General features: G+C 41.3%; 1 protein-coding gene across 1 annotated transcript; it reads right to left on the bottom strand.

Moving 5' to 3' along the window:
* Positions 1-456: 456 nt before the first annotated feature.
* Positions 457-14878, bottom strand: LOC119661476 (medium-chain acyl-CoA ligase ACSF2, mitochondrial-like). The gene is made up of 4 exons (XM_038070839.1): positions 14639-14878; positions 6126-7442; positions 925-1066; positions 457-753 (listed from the first exon to the last, which is right to left on the bottom strand). Exons 1-4 carry the CDS (start codon positions 14710-14712, stop codon positions 517-519), a joined length of 1770 nt encoding a protein of 589 aa, XP_037926767.1. The 5' UTR covers positions 14713-14878; the 3' UTR covers positions 457-516.
* Positions 14879-19733: the final 4855 nt, after the last annotated feature.

Below are 19733 nucleotides of genomic sequence, written 5' to 3' on the forward strand. Positions count from 1 at the left end.
AATTTTGAAATACCACCTGGAAGGGCTGCAGCCTTGTTGCTGTCTTCTTAAGCATGAATCATAAGTTTCTGAACAGACTCCTCGCCTTGTATTACTAACCTTGTTTTCACAACAATTTGCAGCTTGTGCTGTTTTCATCATATTAGATGACGTGTGTCAGTTTTCCGGCTTATTTTATAAGGTGTTTCATAATTTCGGTAGTCGTGAAATCCGTGACGACACGAACGTATTGCTGTGGCACGAAGCAAGACTTGTTTTATTCAGACGATTACCTTATCGCGGCTTAGACCACCTATAAATTAGGAATCCCTACAGCATCCCCCAAGCTCGGCAATTGGCAACCTATAAACCTTTTGAACAATTCGCCCATCTTTCCGTATTGTCCGTGCCTAGGTGAATTATGCCTAAGGTCATACGTTTAATACTTATACAAATTGAATTCCAATATCATTTGCAGCGTAATTAATAAAATCATTTATTTTTAAGGCTTACAATAATTTTATTATGCACTCCTCCTTATTTTTCGTCCTGGCTGTCCTTATATTGTTGTACAAGTTTAAACTTTTGAATTTTTCCTGATACTGTTTTCGGAAAGTCATGGACTACACGTATGTGTCGTGGTATTTTGAAATGAGCTATCTTTCCTGCACCAAATTCCTTAAGATCGTCATGCGTCAGATGTGGTTTGCCATCTTTGAGGCTAATAAATGCACAAAGTTCCTCTCCCATACGTTCGTCGGGAACACCAATGACCTGGTTAAAGAAAATAATTATATCCACAGCATTATCATTTGCATATAACTATAGACATGATAAATAAGATATTTATTTCGGTGTGTATAATGCCTTACATTTGTTTCGCATATGGATAAACTTGATTTCTTTGCAAATATTCTATTATATTAAACATAAGCATCTACTCACATGACTTTCTACGATATCAGGGTGTGTGTTGAGAAAGTCCTCGATCTCCTTTGGAAATATATTTTCTCCGCCTCTGATCACCATTTCTTTTAGTCGTCCAACAATCCTTCCATAACCATCTTCTTGCAGGATGAATTGATCGCTAAATAAGTTCTAACGTTAGTATCTATATACAAAATTAATCTGTCTATTTTGGCTGCGGATAATATTAACTAGAGTAAATACATTTGTTTTTTCTACCAAATGCTTATTTTCCATCTGCAGATTCTTTTACAATACAATGCCGGAAAGATTGGGAAATATTCAAAAAACCACACACAAATACGCAAAATTGAATTCCGATGACACAATCTCACCAAATTTCATAACAATAGGTTCAATCGCTCCCTAGTAGATGAGGTGTGACAGACAGATGGACACACAAACATTGAGTCGATTTTAGTAAGGTTTTGTTTCACACAAAATATTGAGAAAAATCCAGTCGGAAACCAGAAGCTCAGAATGGTGCTTCTAGCAGAAAATGTCAGATTGGCGCAAAAAGAAACTTTTTCTATTGCTTGAGGTATGAGGAATCTTAAATCCACATTAACGTAACCACACCAAATGGAGAGCAATTTACTTCCGCTTTTTTTGGTCCTTGGAACTTGCGATGTAAATGCCTTACCATTACGAGCTAGATCCAAATGGGACAAATATACACTCAAATATTCTTGCGCATGAAATACACAAAACCTTTTTCGTGGAATGGTAAACACTCCGAAGTAATGAAAAGTAGACTCAATCGTGCAATTAAGATTCGCGTGTCAACAAAAATGTTAGTATTCGTAAGGCCATAAACATATATATGTATATACAACAATATTGGTAGTCGAACGACAGTGACAGAACCTAACTTGGAAAAAATATGTGGCAGCCTGATCATCGAAATTGCTAGAAGCGGAGACGTTCTCGAAGGCTGACATGACAGCTCCGTTTAAAGTGTCACAGATCCTGCAGCGAATACATCGAGCGTGTGATGCCTCCATCCCATGATGTTTCAAAAGTACCAGGAGCCTTCCGGCTTGAAATAAAGCACATTTCAAAAAAAGCCCTGGATTGTGGGCAGCTCCTCGTCGAGTACAAACATGAATACAGGAAACAGTAATGGGACATTTAAAAGAGCAAAAAGACTACTTCATATGACTCTACGCAAAAGAAAACCCCGAAACATTGGAGGTGCATGTAAGCCGATAATGTCGGCAATTAAAGAGGAGAGGAAGTGTATCCTAGATTGTTGCATCAAATAGTCAGGATATTGGTACAAAATGATAATGTTATCGGAGTACGCCGGCTTGTCACTATTACAAACGAATAACTTGGTCGGCGCAAAGGTCTGGAAGCCGTATGCATCGCGATCAGAAGGTGGAAGTGGTAATGGATAGGTCACATATTAAGGAGGGGCGACAGTTGCATTGCTGGTTATGCCAAGCAGTGGAATGCACTCTCACAAATGGCCAACGAATGGGTCGCCCCTAGGGCACTTGGTGCAGAACAGTAATAGTATAGAAAGAGTACAGCATATCAGGAAATCGTGCGGGGAGCTGAAATCCATTTCAGGTAACTACAAACGATGGCGCGTTAATGTGGTTGACTTACTATACCCCACCAAGGAGTAGATAGCAACGATATATATTATATAGAGACGAAGATAGTCGACCTCAATACTCATCCAACCGATGAAATGGATATCGCAATTATTCTCTGGAGTGCGGCTCTTAACCAAGCCAGGAATATACGTTGCCTAGGTCCCCGTCAAGCCGCGTGTCTTTCGGGGTTCTGTGAATTTCCAACTTTCATGTCAAGACGATATACTCCACTACTTTGGATTTGACCTCTGATATACGTACAATCTGGCGACATCATTTTTGATGTGCTTGGTCTTTTTCGCGATGGCTCCCGAGATCATGGAAAGGGTTAACATATGGTTGAAAGCTGCGACTTTGTACTGATGAGTGCTAGGGAGGACTCGCTTGGTATGCGTCAATTTCCTGTAGATCTCCAGGACTTCTTCTGGTGCATTTTCTTCTGAGAAATTTTATGAGAGACAAGAGGGATATTGCAACTGCAAGGGACGTCGACTGTAAACTCACCAGCAAAGACTGAGATTAAGAAGAATTTAGAAAAACTATGCGACGAACGCACACCAATCACTCAACACACAAACTTTACAAGCCGCTTAGACGCCGCTTGCGTTCTCTTCCATCATATATAATTCTGAAGTCATTGCGTTCTGCGGCATCTTCCGGTTCCCTGACCAGCATAATAATAAATTCTCCCTTATTTCGCGGTACACTATTTTCAACTTCTCAAGATTTCGTTCGGTATCGGATTTCGAACAAGTCACCTCCGTTATCGCTCGATCCATTTCTTCGATTCAGCAGTCAGCCCTATCTTATGACACTCCTTCGGGGCGTGGCCTATGGCCTGTGTGGTACCCGAGAAAAGAATATGGTCGCTGACTGCCCAATGGATATTCTCAGGCGAATTAGCTTTTCCATTGTCGAGCGACAGTTGGGATCATACGATCAGCAATCGATGTTGAACTTGAGAGGTTGCAGCTCCCCAACCCTACGAAAAGTGGCGGACACAACATGCAAGCGAATGTAAGTAACCATCAGATGGTGATGATTTTGGAGCACCTAAATCTACCGCTAATCGCGAGGTGGTTGATCTGATTGTTGTACGGTGAAAACCAACTGACCTTATGGCAGGCTCTGTTCTCGAACAATCTGCCACCGATGACGAGGCAGTAGAAGTTGCAGAAATCCGCAAATCTTCCACCTTTATCGTTACGGCCGCTAAGACCATATTTCTTCGTTACATATCCGAGCAAGTTGTTGTCAGACCCCACCCTGGCATTCAAACCACCCATCGCGATCACAGGGTCACCTTTAGGAAGCCTCCGCTGAACTGCGTTTCACTGCTCGTAGAAAGCATCTTTCTCTGTACCGTTATGGTCCTTTCCTTTCAGAAACCGGCACCCACGTCAAGTGGCTGTGCCATGTGGTAGAAATCAGAAGCAACCGGACATCGGATTCACATCTGCTACTACTTGGCTTTCTAGAGAACAAAAGCGCACGGCCGCTAGAGGGAGATGAGTACTCTCCAGAGTCCCACCATCTTAATTTTCCTAAGCCCAAAATCTCCAAGTTATATCGCTGGAATTCCCGCTCAAGTCGAAGAAAGCGAGCATTCGGAGAACCCTTGTTACCATCACCGAGGAGCGAGCGCACAGAAATCAAACATATTCCGTTTTCGATAGCCATAGGTCGTGTCGTGAGGTCAGTCCCTTTTCGAGGCAGTACGTTTCAGTAATAGCAAAGTTTTAAAATTTGCAAGTTGCTAGCCCACAAATTTCTATCCCTTTTAGTCGCCTCTTAGAACAGCAGGTAGCACTTTGAATGTATTCTAAGCCAACTCACAGGACAAAATTCTTGAGATTCTTGGTTAATTTTTAAACACCATTTACGAGCCATAGCTCATAATACGTACTACCAAAGTTCCGGCGAGAGAAAGAAAGCACCCTTCTTCACTATATCAGAAGTCTCTGTTGCTGCGTAGCATTCTACAATTGTGACGCTCCTTAATCTGTACTGGAATGTTACAGTTAGAAGTCTCTCAGAAACCAGCACCTAAATCAAGAGAGCGCGCCTTGCCGCAGTTGTCAGAAGCAACCCCACTTTATGTTAAATTGTAAAGGCACCTTAAGTTGTCCAACCAGAAATTACCACTGGTGTTTTCTTCGTTCGTTGAAGTTTTGTGGAGTCCTCTTGTTGTTGCTTGAGCTCGCTATCCAAGTTCAGCTCGACATGCCATTTGTGCCGCACCGGGAAAGCCTAATCAACACTACTTGAATTCTGGGCGTTTAAGGCTTTGATGTTCACCACCGATAAAGATGCCCATAAAATTCTCGCTTACAGCCTAAACAAAAAGAAAATTCTCGCTTACATAATAAACAAACATGTCCGACCGAATCATTTTTCATTCGATCACTGGACGCCTGAACAGTCAAAACTGAGAGACCAACTGGATGCCATCCGCGTTACAGCCGCGGGTCAAATACAGGCTCTTAGGCGTAACTGACAGGCCGAACTGAACGTGGATATCGGACTTTATATGCATGGTTGTTCAAATTTCAGGGCAATTGGAGCTTAACCTTGACTTTCGTATCGAGTAAGGTTTCGAAATTGTCACCAGTGAAATTCAGCATTATTTCAGTAACAGTAATCCTGTAGAGATGACGGGCTTTGCGATTAATCGTACCATGAAGCTACTGTTCCGTCAGCCTTCTTTACACTTCACTGATGGCTGGGATGTTTTCATTTTTATAACAGAGGCCATGCGGCTATGAGGGGAGACCCGGCCTCTAGGTGAAAGAGGCGATGCCAGTCTTGTTACGAGATTGGTTTCTAGCTTGAATGAAAAATTTGCATCCCCTTTGGTCACATTTTAGGATAGGCATTCGTTACAATCTTCACAAGGCATTTGACTTGAAACTACCAGTTACTACTATTAAGAGCGCGTTGAATGTCTCTCTCCTCTCTCTACTAATCCTAACCTTTTACCATTCAGACTGTATTAGTTCATCAATTTTAAGGTTTTGTATGCTTTTTAAAAACGGTTTTCTATAGCTTTGTCTGTCTTTTTCTTATAGGCAAAATACCGGAATCTTCCAGCTTCCCGCCATCCGCTTTAGTGTTGCTTCACGAGGATGTTCAGTTGCTAACCCTCCATCCTAGTTATATTAGTTGCTGCTACTCGACACTTTGTTATTTGTAAAAATTTCCTTTCTACGCCTACGTTTATTTTCTGTTTTGTCTGCCTATCAGTCAGACTAAACTCATTACCATAACGTCAAATCGACTTAGTAAAATTAGCTTATCAGTTACAGTCTAAACGCAATGAATTTATTTACGCTTAGTGACTTCTATACCGGGTATGCCTGCGATTATCTAAAAAAACACGCGTCAGTGGAAAATTCAATTTGCGATTAAATTAGCAAATGGAAAATTTAAAACAAAATATATTTACAAAAACAAAAGTTAATGAACGCGTATGGATTATCAACGAATAGTTTCCGCTAGTAATCAATTTTTTGGGGGAACGTGCCTCTATATCTTATCTGGGTTTCTATAAAAAATCCCAATTACGCTGATACTCACCCCGTTCTTAGCCAACCATCTGGGGAAATCAGTTCTTTTGTTTTCTCCTCGTCTCCATAGTATCCCAAACAGTTCAAATATCCTCGACAGCAAAGTTCCCCAGGTTCACCGAATGGGACGACGTTACCGTCCTTATCAATCACTTTAACTTCTACATGATCGGTGACGTGGCCAACTGTGTGAAGGACATGATCCTCGGTTTCATCCGGAAGACTTTGGCTCAGTACTGACGTCGCCTCAGTTTGCCCAAAAGCGTTTTTCACTTTCTTCATTTTCAGATAATGCTTGATGTTTTCAAGTAATTTCGGTGAACATGAAGCTCCCCCGGTCACAGCGATCTCTGGTGTAGTCAATATTGCGTTCGAGTCAATCACCTTTTTGATAAGGTCAACATACATTGTCGGTGTACCATAAGTGACGGTGCATCTTTCCTCGTTAATTGCTGCAATACTGGCTTTCGGGCTAAAGTATGCTGATGGTAGAACTAGAGTTGAGCCGTATATCATACCCGCAACGATCCCCACTGTTACTCCATATGTGTGGAAAAAAGGGACCTGAACACAAATTTTGTGGTGCTTTGTATTTAATTCATTTCTCTGGGCAGCATGAATACCGTTGTTGAGTAAACTAAAGTGGCTTATCACAGTCGCTTTTGGCTGACCTGTTGTACCAGATGTAAACTGTATATTACAAGGCCAATCGGGTTGAATATCTCGTTGACTGTTCTGTATTTGCGTGATTGCATCTTCGGTGGCATAGTTGAAGATGTCTTCATACTGGAAAGCACCTGGGAACTTGTCTTTTGAATGGATGATAACCGATTTCAAACTTGGTGCCGTTCTGCTTGCCAATTTGCCTGGCTCACAATCTCCGATTTCAGGACAAACAGTTTTCAATATGTCATAATAATGTGTCGTCTTAAACACGTCTGGTGCCACGATGGCATTTAAATTCACCTTGTTTATACAGTATTCGATTTCCGAAGTTTGGAAAGCTGGATTTATGCCTACTGAAATCAGACCAGCTCGAGAAGATGCAAGCATAGTTATATACCAAAATGCGTAATTTGGTGCCCAAATTCCTACTCTGTCCCCTCTTTCCAGCCCTAACCTTTTGAAACTTGCTGCAAGTCTGTTGCATTGTTCCAAGATACTTCCAAAAGTTAAACGATTATTCTCATATATCGAAACGATTCCTTCACGATCTGGATAGCTTTGTGCTGTCAGTTCCAATTGTTGGCCTATGCTCCGATAAACAAGAGGTTCTTTTCCGACATTATGATAATAGCTAGGACCCCGCAGTGATGAAGATGAATCACTGAAAAAGAAGTGCTTGATAGCTACTATATTCCATCCAAAGGTTAATTATGTTATCGTTAAATAAGTTGAGAGCCGGAAGCTCCACGCTTTAAATGTAAAATGTCTTGTGCATGATATTTCTAACGTAAATATATTCGAGTGCACAACCGCTCATAAGGAGCTTCTAATATGCATATATGCATTTGCTATGTTAGCATATTTACTTTAGTGTGACATTTATATTCAATGGTTTGGATTCCAGTAAATTCTCACAACAGAGTCAAATTTGACCCGCCATATTTCCAGTCTTCTTACCAATTTCGCTGGCAATAGTGCATGGACACACAGAGAATCAGACTTGAGAGGAATTACCAGATCTGTCATCGAACGCGTCCTTCGGTGCGGATAAGGTGTGCGCACAAAAGCGCCACCTGTGGACAAAAATGGCTATGATAAAGGTCACCCAGATCAACAAAGAAAGAAGGTGTAAACTTACAACGCAGGGCTCGGAGCCCCAACATCGGCGATTTTTGGGAGTAGAAAAGTAGGCTCAATATCGCTGCAGTGCCACGGTGGAGACCAACTTGGCCACCGGGGCATTCAATGTTACAAGTAGCTTAGAAAACTCTGTATTCAAACCCAGTATGTCGTTCCTAAGAACAACTGTAACAAAAACGCAGAAGTATGCAACCAAGGAGAAACGATGGGCCTTGCAAACCTCAATTCCACCACGCTCCATCCAAGCGTGTAGGCTTCTTAGAATCAAGTGCCACATCCGTTCAGGAATAATTCAACGATTATGGGATCTCCTCTAATATATAAGACGATAAGAAAAATGGAGCAAGGGGGTCTCTAAATATCCCAAAAGGGGCGAAGTAGGGCTTAGAATTTAGTCCGACTATTGCAGGCGAACAGTCTATATTATAAAGACGGAATTCTAGGAAAACGGATTGGATAAAATTCAAGGATCTTCTTGGCGACAAAGTTGAGCTCCCTAGGCGACTAAGGACTCCTTTGGCGATAGAAGATCAATTGGAAACTATGAATAGCACACTTTCACAGTGCTTTGAAGAGGCTCATCCTATTTCCCGAGGCCAACGTGGTAAAACAGTTCCTTGGTGGAACCGAGAGCCGCAAAGACTCAGGAAATCAACCAGACCAGGTTGTGGAGAATCCTTAATAAGGTTGAATAGGCCAAGCTTAACTCTCTTAGAAAATCGGATGGTACATTAGCGAACTCCAAAGTTAAGTCTATACAGACTCTCTTGGAAGTACACCACCCGGGAGAACAGGTCTCAGAAGTGGGAAAAAGCGAATTGGCGGTTTCAGCGAAGCCTTCAACACGAAGGTGTTGCAAGGGGAATAGGGACACTGCGAGAACAGTTGTTTCGAATTAAAAGACGAGAGCTGCTATACTCATATCATTTACACACTTCAAAGCACCTGGCATAGATGGCATCTACCCAGCGACGCTAAAGGAGGGTATAGAGCACTTAGAGCACTTCTAAGAAATATTTTTCGAGGATGGCTTGCCTTGGGTTACGTGAAGGATAAGGGAGTCTTCATAGACTGGGGAAGATGATTATTCAAATCCAAAGAACTTCAAGCAAATCAGCTTAACATAATTTTTGCTGAAATGTCTGGAGAAACTGGTTGATCGTCACATTCTCGAGAAGGCCCATTAAAAGAGAACCAACATGCTTACCAACGTTGAAATTCCTGTGAGTCTACTCTTTATTCTATTGTTTCAAAAATAGAGCACGCAATTCTGAAAGGCGAATACGAGATGAGAGTGTTCATGGATATTGAAGAGGCTTTTGACTGTGCGCCCTTCCAGAAGCTCTATGATTCCGGCAGAGAGCATGGTATTGACGAAAATCTAATAAAGTGGATCTAAGCTACACTAACGCAGAGATTCCTGTGTGCTGAAGTGGGTGTTGATCGCCATCTAACAACGGAAGCGACCAAAGGCTGTCCTAAAGGAGGTGTGTTATCGCCACTTCTGTGGAGTCAACTACTAATATGCAAACCGCAAAATCTGCCAATGCACTTTTAAGTTTTTGCGGATGACGTGGCTGTGCTGGTTGTTGGCCAAGATCTCGGAATGGTGTGTAGAAATACACAACGCGCCGTTGATTTGATTGACAGTTGGTGTCTCAGGCATGATATTATTTACAAAAAGAATGAAACTGAATGGTCTTTGCCTTCCAAAGATGAGGGGTACAACCCTTCAACTCTCCGAAGAAGTGAAATATCTGAAAGTTATTATAGAAAAAGCTTCTTTGGAACAAACATGTAGAGTTAAAGATGAAACGAGCTCTCACAGCTTATGGGCTGTGTAGGCGCACTTTTGCCTCGACGTGGGGACTTAGGCCTCAGGTAGTAATGTGGATATATGTTGTTAAATCTAGTTTTCGCAATGCCTTTTGATTCTCGGAATACACATACACACAGAAGATATGTTTCGAGATAAAATGAAACGAAGAGAAAACTGGGACGAACCAGATGGCTAAAAGACAGAAAATGGTTCTGGAGCAGGAGTTTACTTATCGAATAACTACGAGAAGTAAGCTTTTCTCTTGGGACAATGCACTACGGTCTTTCAGGCTGAAGTGTATGCGATTCTAAGAGCGCAACCTGGATGATTGACGAGCGGTTGAAGGGCAACCGCATCGCAATCTGAAGCGATAGTCAAGCTGCATTGAGAGCGCTGAGTTGTAATTTGATTACTTCAAAATTGTTCAGAAATGTAGGGACCGATTGAACTCTGTTTCTAGACTCAATACGGTAGAATTATTCTGGGTACCTGATCATTGTGGTGTAGAGGGAAATGAAATCTCGGATGCCTTAGCAAAAGAGGCTTCAGCTTCCCCCATGCCCGGAACCGAACCAGAAGGTGTCAGTAGCATTGGCTGATACTACTATCAAAAACTTTGAATAAGTCCCAAAATTACGGGTGATTGAATTTTAATTGATGCTAGCCACACTAAACTTTTCCTGTCAGAACCAAACAAACATACTGCAAAGTTGATCCTGTCGAAAAGCAAGAAGACTTGCAGATCCAAGATGATACGTGTTCATCCTGTAATGAGAATGCGGATTTCACGGAACATTTTCTATTAATGCCCGCTTATGGACGCATTATGTATCGGATTTTTGGTGCTGATGTGCTCCAACTGAAGCGGGTAGCATCACATCCACTATCGCGAATCCAGGATATTTCGTTAGATGGAGGAATCGAGTACAATGGACCACTATGGTTTGAGTGCTCAGAGGCTTTGCCTCTCTCCCACACACACACACGGGACTAGAAACGCCATGCCACAGTTTGCTTCGAGCCAAAATTGTTAAGTTGCCGGAATTGATTAAAGACAACCACAACATGTACCAAGCAATTAAGCATGGTGTGAATGATGACAGACAACCCAACGCAGAACCGGATATAAACCTATGATGGACGTCAAGGGATTGTAATGAGAAAGTCACGGGCAAGGCAACTCAAAAATTATATATCCCGACGTCCGCCCGAAAATTTCATCCGGTTTATTTTTTCACTAAGGGAGGCGCGGCAACTGCCTCCACAAACCCTTAGAGTGGTTGCAATACCAAACGAGGGAAAAAATTTAAGAGATTTGCAGTAACGGGGCGGGGGACTAAAAAAGCACCGGTTATTGATGGTATACATAAACGCAGCCTTTAAGTTAGCTGGTAAGTCAAGGCCCTTTTTTAAGGTTTTGTGTAAAACAAAACCTTATTAAAAGCAGTTTACTGTCTGTCTGTCTGACCGTCACACGCATTTTTCTCGGAGATGGCTACAGCGTTTGACACCAAATTTGGTGGAAAGGTGGAAACTCTGAACGCTCACGTATACAGTGAGTTACATCTTTTTACGTCGAACTTAAGGGGGGATCCCCATACACGTAAAAAGGGGGTGTGAATTCTTTTCATCAACAACAACAACACTGGCAAATATGGCGCGGTCATTGCGGGTGATGGAAAAAATACATTCAACTGAGACAATAAGAACCTTATAAGGAGGTCCCTCGTAACGAATTGCTTTCCCAGTTATTCAGCTACGTTTATGGACAACTTTCTAACAGAAAGACGGCTTCGGTATGAAACAGATAATAAGCACAGGCAATACACTGTATCCGGGGGTGTTTCACAGGGCTTGTGCTGGGAATACTGTTGTCGAATATCATGTATGATGATCTCAATTTCCCTGTTGCTAGCTAAGCCACCATAGTGGATTATGCTAAGGATATAGTATTGGTTGTTTTTACAAAACATGTTGCGGATATGACATTGTACTCATCCGAAGCTATCACTCCTACAAAGAATTAGCTGAAAGTTGCAAGTCTTGCACCTGCGGTAGACAAAACGGAGCAGGGCTTATGAAGATAAGCAGCATTTGCATTATACTTGCAATAAGGTGAAGAATATCAGCATGGCTCTGTTAAGGACAGTGGTAAATGAGTCGTGAGCCCTGTACTTCTCTACGTAACGCCCGCATACTGGATCGTCAAAACAGGCGTACGATTTACATGAGGCTCACGTGATAGCCGGATTAATGCCGATCGACATTTCAGTCAATGAGATGACACGAATCAATGATGGGTTTGGTTTTCCTCTGATCGGTAAATGAAAAACACCGAAAGATAGAAACATTCAACAAGGTGGGAACAACGATGGAAGCGGATGGGAGAGGATCGACGCACCCATAAATTGAGTCCCTGCGCACAGGTATAGAGGCAGAGAAGGCATGATGAAATTTATTATGATCTCACGCAGTTTCTCACAGGATATAGTACATACCGTACATACTATATGCATATATATAGATTTAAACTGGACAGCTCACCTAGCTGTCCCAGCTGCGGCGATATTCCTGAGAAACCGGAGCATGTCTTCTCCCATTTTCGAAGATACACAGAGGAAAGGAAATGTCTAGAGCAGACATTAGGACAGAGGATAGCACCCAAAAGTCCAATTTAACAAATGTTTGCTTACCCGCATAGTTGGAACGCAGTTTACGATATGTTGAGGCGAATTCAGTTCAGGTTGAGTGAAGAAGCGGTTATAAATGCAATCGATAGAAGATAGGAGTTGAGAGTTGAGAGGGTCTTTTGAAAATTTCCACCTCATTAAGAAAAGACAGAGAGAAAATGGACTGATTTAATAAGGTTTTGTGTAAAACGAAATCTTACTGGTAGAGGAGTTGATACTAACTGAGTATTAGAGGAAGGATTATTCGCTTCAAGCCAGCAGTCAACAATTATTCAAAGAGTTGTGCGAAGTGCTAACAAAAGCTTGCAAGAGCCAAAATGAGGGTTGCTTACAGCAACCAATATTTAACCCCCGCGGAGCTACTACCGAGAGAAGTGCAGTGAATACAGACCCTAGTAGATTGCACCTCGAGCTTTTGGAATGCCAACGTTGTCTAGTAAAATACAACTGAATAAAATAGAACTGATACCAGCCGTAGTGCTTCAAATCCGAAAGCACAAGAAAGGCATGTAAGCTTTTGATGAAAAATTAGTATCGAAAAGCCGCCCAAAACTTTAGCAAAGCTAAATATCAAACCATTGATAGCAAATATAATACATACAAGAACGATAGCAGTCTACTCAGCGCAGTCGATTGCTAGAGGAAGCCAGCGCTACAAGTTGTAAAAGAAGTGAGATCGGCCTACCCGAAAATTTTCCGGAGCCTTTAATTAAAGTGGTCGGGAGCCAACTAAAGTCTTTCTTCCACAGTTGAACTAACAATCAAGGTTCAGGATTGGAAATCAGAAAGTTAAGGCGCTCCGGTTGGCGACATTCTGTCGACGATCCAAATGACTTGCTGGAAGGGATGCCGATCGGGGAGGATATTCGGAAGGACATCGACACTCCCTACCTAAAGTAGATCTGTTTATTTTTACCTTAGGAGAAAAATATCAACATAGCTCTTATCCAAGTGGCCTATGCGACCATTAAAAGCTCCAGGACAAACATTCCAATCTATTTTTCAGTTAATGTAACGCAAACAACTCTAGCATTTAAAGACTAATCTGTGGTTAATCTCTACACCGATGTCCAAGTCACTGTTAAATTAGAATCCGAGTAGAAGAATGGCCTGGTAGTCAGTTGATCTATTTGTGAAGAACAACAGATAGTGTACATGCTAAAAACCAGTATAATTGTGATGGCCGTAAGTTGACTTACCCAACAGAGAAGCGTCCCCAGGTTGGGCTCCTGGAGAGAATAGGAAAATTCGAGGTTAGTGCTGTAAAGTTCCCGAATGAGTGATATTAAGGAGTAGGTAGCATGGATGCAATATTCTCGTGAACTACGCAGGCGGGGACTGCCTTGTCAATCCAGGTCAAATAGAAATAGACATGATGTTGTTCGCTACGAAATCAAATGCCGAACATCAGCCCACCCCTACACCTAAACTCGGTGGAATTTACGCTTGCATTTTTCAACAACATCAAAATATCGAAATTGGTGCAAACAACTAAGTGGTTATAGAAGCGCCAGAGTCCATCACTTTATCGCCCACGTAAGTGTCATGGCCAAAGAAAAATCTGGTCTCAAGAGTCGAAGTCAAATAATCATCCATCCCTTATCGCCTCTATATACTTTAAAGCAGATAACAATTGACATTAACCATATTCAAAGTAAATATTTTCTTTTTTTCGTTAAGGGAAACGACTATATGAAGGAACTGCCATAGTAGTTATCACCACACCCCCGCTCCTATCATAAATTATGTCATAAATACCAAATTCTATCGCAATTAATCGTAGTATGGGGCATATTTGATACCATCTCACACTCCGAAAATTACTTCAACTAAAGGAAAATAGTAGATATTTTCTTTGCACTTCTCTTCATAAGAAGATACAAGTTATCCATGAAGGGATTTCTTTGCTAGTTACACTGGAGTCGCCAGTCCTTTTCCCAAAGAAAACCTGATTAAAAACAGTTAATGGTATGTTTGTTTATCTGTTCTTCACAAGCAATTTTACGTTGAGGTAAAAGGGTTCCACAAAATGAAAAAAAAAGAAAGAGAAAACGAGAGGAACCCCAGTAATAAGGTTTTGTTTAACATCAAACCAGAAATGTCACTTTTCATCCAAGTTGTGTTTCTAGATTGCATGTAATAAACATAACAGCTTATGTGATTACTAACACACAATGATTGAAATCATCGAAGATATTATAGATTTACCTGGATGAACTTGAATACAGGCAGGGGGACAAACTTCTAAAAACACTAGGTCGATTGAACCTTATAAGCGCCATGGCCTTCCAACCGGAATGAGTTTTCTAAAACACTGAAATCTCACTATCCTGCATTTACTTTATATTGTCAACATTCACTATGCATTATTAAAATGATTGCAGATGGAGTAAACTACTCTAACACCATTTAAGAGGGTGCTTAACGTACGGAATCTTAAAATATACTAAAGATTTTTCGCAAAATTGAAATCTGTGTAAACACGAGAAACTCTTCTTACTAAAATCTCTCTTATTTCACGTCGTCAGATTTTTTGGAATCTAATATGATAACGATAATTTTTCAAGCATTATCGCTGGTTAATATTTTGATTGAAAAACGCGAGATATTTTGAAAATTACCAAAAAGATAAAATTTCTTCCTTTATTTATACATTCAGACAGTCTCCACACATCGTTGCTTACAAATATTCTCTTCTTCGTCAGATTATGCATCGGTAAATTCATCCACAATCTTTAATATTTGTCTACGATGAAAGCTCAAATTTTGTGAATAAAGGAAAGTATTTCGTTTCTCAAAAGACGCTGATAAGATTGTACTAGATCTTAGACACTTACTTTACAATAATTACATTAATTACGACGCGCTAGTGGTCCAATGGAGAAGAGTAGTATCCGAATATTGCAGTATATGCAAATATCCTTCCAGTCTATCATACAATATCTTTAAACTAGTAATTGAAGACAAAATGGTTTATCTTCTTAATTTGTTTTCTTTATTGATAACCCAGCTAATATAATGCCGTAAATAGTAAACTCGGAATACCAGCCGACCTCCAGTTTCAACTAGCCTAATCTCGGTAAAAAGGATCTCTTCCGAGATCGAATTTCTCCAGATAAAACAAAAGCCGTTATACCCAATTATGATAAATCCCACAAAGTAAAGAAAAAGTCAAAACAAAAATCGAAATTAAATCTCGATCATTCCGATTCAACCCGGAGCGAGAAGGTAACTTTGGGCTCATCGAATAAGAAACTGAGTTCAGACTCAGATTATCCACTCGTTAAATTAGAAACGGACGATCCAAAGCAGATTCCCTTCGTCAGCACCTCGGGCTCCAGTCAGCGTCATCTGATGAGGCCCACAGATGAACATCTTCCGGCAAAAAACCGCCTTCGAACAAACCGTCTTCTGACAATGCTTCCAGTCAAACCGTCTTCTTGCAAATATTCTCCGAGCAAGTGCTTGTACCAAGCTTGGATCATCTAATACATCTATGGCTAAGGGCAAACCGATGGTACCAACTCCTGAGTCCAAAAAGCAGGAAAGGAGGTTTCGCCTATCAAAGCCGATGAATGGGTTTTGCATAATGACAGCAGTCTATTTGGTTGCGATAATGAGCGTTGCGAAACCTAGTAAGTAGTAGTAACTCCTTCTAAATGTTACGACTAAATTTTACCGATGAAAGCACGAACGATTAGCTCAGTTTATACTGTTCCTTCCTCAAAGAGGCGTGAGAGGAACCGGAGATAACCCTGAAAAGGATCTATGAGTTGCCATCGTTCAGAAAGTGCTCACTTGTTCAGGAGAACTTCAACAAATTCATCTAGAAGCTAGCTAGACAGCATTGGAGGAAAGAGGACTGATAGGCCAGGAACTTTTCTTACTATCGACGTTTCAAAAGACCTCTATGCTATTTTGGTTAATGGCCAATGGGATGGTGATACCACAACTGTTCAACTAACCATAAAAAGTCTACACGCAGGTATGGAGATTTTCTAGTGTTCTGCTTATTTTCCCTATTAGATGTGTCCAATATGCCAAAAGTTAATTTCGCCCATATCTGTTAGTGAAACACAGAAAGACTTGATGAAGCCACTTTCTTCAATGGAAGAGAAGAGGCCCTCGACATCATAGTCGCATTCCTCGACGGGTCGGTTCTTGTCGAAAAGTAGGCAGTATCGAACGACATCACGCTCTCAGATCATAGGCGCATTGAATTTTTGATGGAAATGGATCCACCTACGATCACTCCCTTTCTAAAGCCGCGGAAAACGTATTGGGCGACGTACAAAATAGAGCCGTCCTCCCGAGTTACAATCCCTGGGATGCTCACCAAATCCATTGCTGGGTTAAGAAAACAATCCAGATGATCACAACCAATATAACAAAACTTTCCGAAATGGTGAAACTGGGATTAAGCAAAAGAAAGGAGAAAGGCAATGGCACCCCCAACCGTATTTTGAAGTTTGATTCGGCTGTTAAGTGGAATTATTATAGAGAAGCTCGTCAAGCTCTAAACAAGAGCATGTGGTGGGCTAGACGACCATCGTGGAAACGGTTTTGCGAAGAGACTCACTCACTTCAGGTTAGCTCGAAGTTGAAGCAGATCCTTATCAGTGAATGTAGTTAGAAGCAGACTAACCTAAGTTTACAGAGCAAGATGTACAAAGAAACTAATGAAGAAACGAAGAAACGGCAAGTGATTTGCTGAAGTGCGCTTTCCAGGAGGCAACTAAAATATCAACTCAAAGCCGAAAGTACATATAAAACTTAACTGAGAGGCTGGAATTTGGTGTGCAAAATAATACAATTAGAGGAAGTAAAATAGGCATTTTTCTTGTTCCATAGATACAAGTCTGTGGGCTCGGATGACAACACTCCTTTCTAATAATAGAAGGAATGGATGCACTGAATCTAAATATTGGGAATATATACCGCCTAGTTCTGACAAACGCTAATATACAAATTTCTTGGCGTAATGTGAAGGCCATACTTAGGCCAAAATCAGGGAAACCCACTTACACGGAGGCACAAAGAGTTCTTAGTCGATCAGTCTAACTTCCTTTCCACTAATAGAACTGGAAGGACTAGTAGGTCGGGTCATCAGGGAAACATACATTCCTAGGTGGTCATTTTATTGTGGGTAACATGCCTGGCAGAAATGTAAACCCATAGAGCCAGCAGTCCATGGTCTCACGGAAAAATGGAAAGGCTATGTCCGAAGTAATAGAAGCATTCGTGGATATCAAAGGTGCGCAGCGATTTGTAAAGAGGCAAGACAGCGCGGAATCAATCTGCCGTTAATGGATTGGGGTTTTCACATGATAATGCGGAGAATGATCAACATAACGTTCTATTGATGCATTGAAAAATATTGAAAAATCCTTTATCATAGCTAAGAGGTGCTCTCTGCATAGAAGGAACCGATCAGAATTCGAAAAGTTACATCTGCAATATAAAAATAACGATCAACGATCATTTGCTCTAAATTGTTGCAAAATATGGTCAACACTTTTTCCCAGAAAATGTGAGCTATACTAGCTACCTGCAGTTCATGTACTATAAATCCCCACAAACTTCTTGTAGTGATAAATGAGGAATTTTTAAATGCCGCAAAAAAGCTCACCGAATGTAAAACCCGGAGTTGTATGGAATCCCGAATATCGTCTTGAAAGTAGCATTCAAGACAGTGTCTGGTAAGTTTCCGCAAAACTTTTACGGCATGCCTTCACTGGACGGTGGCCCCTTTGATTCATGTACCTGTGCATCTTTCCCCATCCAATATGTGGCAAGCCATAAACACATCGCCGCACATCAATGCGCTGCGTGATCGAAGAACATCGAAAATGAGCAATGCTTTTCTTCCACCATACAAATCCGGGCAAAGGATTAATTGTCCGGTAGACAAATCTCTTGAGGGTAATCTCCATGCTCTGGTAAATATCAATGGTAAACTATCTGACAGAATAATTCACAATAGATTATTGCATATGCAATTCCGACTACATAAGGCGAGATATTGTACGCATTGCTGTCATATCTCTCCTGAGGAGAAGACTGTACTGACACTCAGACGATGGGTCGCAAATTTTCCCGACAAGTTTTGGCATACCCCAAGATTCTGCCCCAGTCCCTGACTCGCGTTAATTATGTATGATGGAGTATCTTCAAGCCCAAATCCTTCACTCGATTTAATTATGGACGATGAAGCATTCACGCAACGCTTCATTAAGATCGTGGCGACCGTTGGCTTCGCGGATGATATACGAACAACAATAGTAGCAGAACCCCTAGAAGAGGCCCAAATTTACGCGAACGAATATATATGGGGGATAATTACCTGTGGACAAATCCCACCCTGTCACTTCTTTTTCTTCACCCTTTGTCTCGTTCACAAGCGGAGACCAGCTCGTCCTGATCGGTTTCGCCATTTTGTTTTATCAAAAGCCTGATCTGAATGCATTCACATCTAACGTATCAAGCCACCGTTGTTTCGGCCTGTATTAGGAACTTCGATCTTCAGGCCGATCTTGCGAAATGAATTCTCGTTAGCGCGAATGACCAGACCATCGAAGACGCCTCTCTCGCAATTTTTCCACGGTCGGTGCAATCCCGTATCTATCGCGGATATCCTCATTTCAGATGTGATCAGAGCATGCCACACCACTTCTTCAACGCAATAGCTTCGTCTACATTACCGGAAGACGCCGTTCATTCTCTTTTTAGTCGACCAAACTCAGGACTATAGAGACATTGCGGTAAATTTGTGATTTGAGACGTTTGTTGATACGTCGATTACAAAAAACGTCAGTTGTGAAACGCCACTTTATCCAGGTTAAGGGGGTCGGTCGTCAAAAATTTAGTTTTATTCAGATTTAATTTGAGACCGTATTGCATAAGGCGATCATTCCATTTTTGGACAAGTTGCTCGAAATCATTTTTGCTATTGGGCGCTAGGAGAACATCATCTGCATAAAGTAATGTTTAACGCGCTGGAAGTTAGATTTCCCGGGTGACAATGTCCATAACAAGGACAACATAAAACAGAAACAGTTCTGGCCAGCAAGAGAAGAAAGAAAACCACAATAAAAATTGAAGTTGGTGAACAAATTATTTACCCATACCATGCTTGCGAGTCATAATCGGCGAAAGGCTGAACCTCAAAAAAAAAATTTATTAAGTGTGCAGAAAATAAAGCGGCTTCTATAGCTATAATAATCTCGGATATATTACCGAACATTGGTAGGCCGAGAGCAAGCCGATGTCTTCTTATTTCACAAGTTGAGAGTTCCGTGCTCCC

The sequence above is a fragment of the Hermetia illucens genome, chromosome 1 (genome assembly GCF_905115235.1).
Source record: "Hermetia illucens chromosome 1, iHerIll2.2.curated.20191125, whole genome shotgun sequence".
NCBI classification, from domain to species: domain Eukaryota; kingdom Metazoa; phylum Arthropoda; class Insecta; order Diptera; family Stratiomyidae; genus Hermetia; species Hermetia illucens.